At 42.4% G+C, this 4274-nt stretch overlaps 1 protein-coding gene across 1 annotated transcript in view; it reads right to left on the bottom strand.

The window, feature by feature from the left end:
• Window positions 1-3992, bottom strand: part of LOC112482860 (nesprin-1-like) — an 18091-nt gene extending 14099 nt beyond the window's left edge. The window contains exons 1-2 of the mRNA XM_025049480.1: window positions 3832-3992; window positions 153-2313 (exon numbers count right to left, since the gene is read on the bottom strand). Of these exons, the coding sequence (XP_024905248.1) occupies window positions 153-2313; window positions 3832-3890 (2220 nt within the window). The 5' untranslated portion in view covers window positions 3891-3992. The remainder of the gene's footprint in view (window positions 1-152; window positions 2314-3831) is intronic.
• Between the last annotated feature and the right edge of the window lie 282 nt (window positions 3993-4274).

Below are 4274 nucleotides of genomic sequence, written 5' to 3'. Positions count from 1 at the left end.
AAGGAAGGAAGGAAGGAAGGAAGGAAGGAAGGAAGGAAGGAAGGAAGGAAAGAAGGAAGGAAGGAAGGAAGGAAAGAAAAAGGAAGAAATTTCTCACACGTTTCCAAATTAGCAGAGCAGAAGAAAGAAAAGAGAAGCCAGGCCATTCCCACCTGTCTGGTGCGTAAAGCATCCTGAATGTCTCCATCCAGCTCGGAGAGTTCAGCGAGAATATTTTGTAAGTCGGCAGAGATCAGCTCCTTGGCCTTCGTGGATTTCTCCTTCTCCTTGTTCCCCAGGGCATTCATTATTCTCAGGCTGGACTGCACCTCTTCCTGGTGAATTTGGACCTTTCTGATCTCCTCCTGGATGTCACGGAGGTTCAGGTCCAGGCTTATCGATCCACTGAGTTCCGCCTTCACACTCCTCAGCCAGTCGAGGGAGCAGCTCAGCTCTGTCTGGAAGTCTCTACTCTGCACCATGCGGCTCTCACACTCCGTCACTGTCGCACCAATGGCAGAAGTCAACAGTTTTAACTCCTCTTGCCAGGACTGGATCAGGTGCTTGGCTTTCTCATAAGCAGAGGGATCAAGGTGTGGAACAAGATCTTCAAGATGCACGGTCACTCGTTTTAGGAGAATTCCTGAATCCTGCAGACTTCCCACCAGGGAGTGATACGATTTGAGCTTCTCCTCTGCAGGAAGCGTCTCCTCGTTCACTTTGGACTGCTCCGTCTTCACAGCCTCAAGCTGCTTCTGTAGCTGGTGGCACATCTTCTCGTGCTCTTGATAAGCACTGGTAGTGTCTTCTAAGAAGCTAAGCCTTTGTTCTGTTTGTCGCTTCAGCCTGTGGTACAAGGCGACAAGGTGTAGCATCTTATCTGGCTGCCAAGGCTGACCTGTGCTGCGAAAACTTTCTTTCTTCTGGTTCAGTTCATTCACTGCTTCCCCCAGGCCTGTCACCTCTCCCAGGAGGGCTCTGCAACCATCCTGGAGAGACAGAGCCTCTTCCACCATCAGGTCGGTGGGGACCTGGCTCATCTTTTGGAACTGGTCTTCGAGTTCACTCAGAGACTGGGCTGTCAGCTCAATCAAGGAAGCATATTCTTTCCGAGCGAGAATTGTTTCTTGGACTTTATAGAACTTGTCTTTAGCCAAGGCAACGATGACGTTAAATTGCAGGGGCAGAGCGTTGAGCTTTTCACTGAGGTAGGAGTGATCGACTTCATTCAGCGATGGCAGCATGACCTGCCCAGTCCTCTGTAGCGTGAGTAGTAGATTTTCATATTCTGGAGATTGCTCAAGAATCTGTTGGTATTTGGCCAGCTGTGTCTGAAGCTCAGTGCTCTCATTCATTAGGTTGATTTCAGGAAATGTAACAATATCTGCTTGTTTTAGCCAGTGACAAGCTTTATCGAAATCTTCCTTAAAATGCTTCCTAGAAACTAAATTTTTCTCCAGTTCTTGTAGCCGATGGCTGCACTTTTGTAAAACAGTGTCATAGACACTCTGCAATTCTTGGAGCTTACCCAGCACTTCGCTCTTTTCCTGCTCTGTGGCTCCTTTCATTAATTCGCGACCCTGGGCCCAAAGTCCAGTGACTTCGTTTTGGTAAGTCTTGAGGCTGGCCTGTGCACTCTTACACGTTTTCACTTGTTTGCTCACGTCATCCGGTAACAGGCAGATGTGCTCACGGAACATTATCTTTCGCTCGTGTTGCTGAATTTGGCTGGTGGCCTGGAACACTGCCATAAGAAATTGAGTTTTCTCGGACAAGGTCTTGTTTATGTACTTCCGCCTCTGGCCCACTAAGTCACTGAGACAATTCACGTGTCTCTGTGCCTCAGAGAGTGCCTTCTGGATGACCTGCCGCTCATTTAGGCCGAGGTCAACCATCACTCTGTCAGCATCCTTGATGAGTGACTTCAGGAGCATCTGTTTGGCCTCCAGTTCACTGCAGATGGCAAGGTGATCCATGAGAAGGTTTGGTGCCATATCAGGCGGGGGGCTCTTCTTGAGGGCCTCGGCAATGGCGGGTCGCTGTTCTTCTGCCCACTCCATCAGCTCCTGGAACCTGGCCCGCACTGCGTTTAATTCTTCCAAGTTGGTGACTGACACTTGGATTTTCCTTTTGACAAGGTCCTCCAGCTGAAACCAACGTTGTTCAAGGTGACTTGTCTGTTCTTTGACTAATTCTTTGTCATCTAAATTCAGGTGCTCTATCATTTTCTGCTTTTTTTCTTTCAGATCGTCAATCGCCTGCTTTCTCTCCTGCAATGCCAATGCTAACTTTTTCAAAGCTTCCAGGTGGACAGCTGTGCTCTCCGCATCAGATCTATAAGTATATGAAAGACGTAAAGGCGAATTAGCCAACTCAATATCTATATCTGTTCATACCATGTTATATTATATTTCGTCCTTTACTTTAAGTGGATGTTCTTAGCTTAGAGTAGCTCAATTCATGGTTTATTGGTACAGGTGCTATAATTATTATGGAATACAAGACCCATATATTTCTATATTAGAAGGCAAACCAAAACAAATTGCCTGGATACTTTCTTTTCTACTCTTTGTTGGCCCTCCCAACACATCTGACATATACTTTTAGCTTCTTCCTTTGTCACTTATAAACTGAGCAGGATCTGCATATTATTAACAAGATCCCTGGATGGTGTGTGTAAACCCTAACCCTCAGAAGCACTGATCTATTGCAGTCTTGAAAATGGCACTTAAATCAATAAGTAATCCACGATGCATGTGCTTTCCTGTGAGAAGAAGCTCCAATAAACAGTATGGTGCTAGTTCAATCTGCAAGATGTAACCAATGGCTCTATTAGCTATTCACTTGTGTACTTAAATATTTTTTATCATTAGAAATCTTCAAAAAGAAGTGTGAAATGCAAAGAATTCTTATCCCTCTGACTACAAAACACACAAGAGAAAATGGAATCTTATAGTCCCTTCCATTTATAAGATGATCAGTTCAAAGTACGAGAACCAGTGTTGGGAGGAAGGATAATGAGTCCAGTTTAGGATTTATTGGGCCTGAGGTGACCAACGGCGAACCAGATGGAGGTGCCTATGGTAAGCCCAAAAGATGGGCTTTCGCTGATATTGCTTGGATTTACCCCAAAGACCAGTAAAATGTTCAGCATTAAGAAAAAATTCTATAAACAAACCAGAAAATAGAGTACCCTCTCCCAAAAAACCACTTGATTTAACTATATCTAGAATTACATTTTCAGTTTTAGTTGCTGCAAATTAATAAATCTAGGCAGAAGAAGAACAGATTTCAATAATTATAGTGATCAGAAGTATAAAAATATTTCTTATGAAGACCCAGTGTGTATAGAGAATTCTTATTAAAAAAAAAAAAAGTTAAGAGGAGTTCAATCACTACAAAATTACAAAGGACACATATTGATTGAATTTGATTTGTTCACTGATTTCTAGAATGCCACAAACAAATACAAAATGAAAGCTGAACTGAATTACATAGAATGTATTACTTTACAGAGCCGATAAGAAACCTACGGGACATATAGATTCAAGAAAGATTTATTTCATGAATCCATAGTCTCATAACTGGTAATTAAGCAAAATTGAAAATATTCTTGTGACATTTTTGAGATCACAGAGAAAAATGGTTTCAAGCAGTTTCCTTTTATCCACTGATTAACATCGAGCAAGGAAAGCCATGACTGTGTCCAAATGACAATATTAGTTTTTTAATACTGTTTTATCAATATTAATAATGACAGACGATAGATATAAGTAAGGCATTTTACATTTTTATAAAAGTTAAGAAATTTCCAGCTTAGTATTTGGTGACTCACTGGAGAGGAGCTGTTACCTGGCTAAGTTATCCCACTCCGTAGTGAATTTTTCCAAGAACGCTTCCGCGACATTCATACAGTCATGGTAATCCCTCGTTCTCTGAAGATCTTCTTCCCTTTGCGAGCACAGATTGTCAGACTGAAGGCACAGATCCAGCCACTGGTCATTTAAGTGGCTTATTTCTTTGTGTTCAGGAGACTCCTGCTTCTTGGTTAACTTATTCACCTTTTCTGTAATAGCGGTGACTGACGCCTGTTTGCACTGTAATTTCTTAACAAAATCCTAAAGGATAATAACGACGGCAAAATAAGTAACAGGTAATAAACTCCCCAAATAATAGAAAGAGAAGCATAGATGTAACACATCTAAACGCTTTAAATAACTAACGGATGTCTGATGAATGGGTCGTAAGAGACAAAATCTAAAATTCACCATACCTCTTTACGAATACAAATTTCC

Source organism: Pteropus alecto, unplaced genomic scaffold (assembly GCF_000325575.1).
Source record: "Pteropus alecto unplaced genomic scaffold, ASM32557v1 scaffold176, whole genome shotgun sequence".
Classification (NCBI taxonomy): Eukaryota; Metazoa; Chordata; class Mammalia; order Chiroptera; family Pteropodidae; genus Pteropus; species Pteropus alecto.
This window is presented reverse-complemented; position numbering and strand designations above follow the sequence as displayed.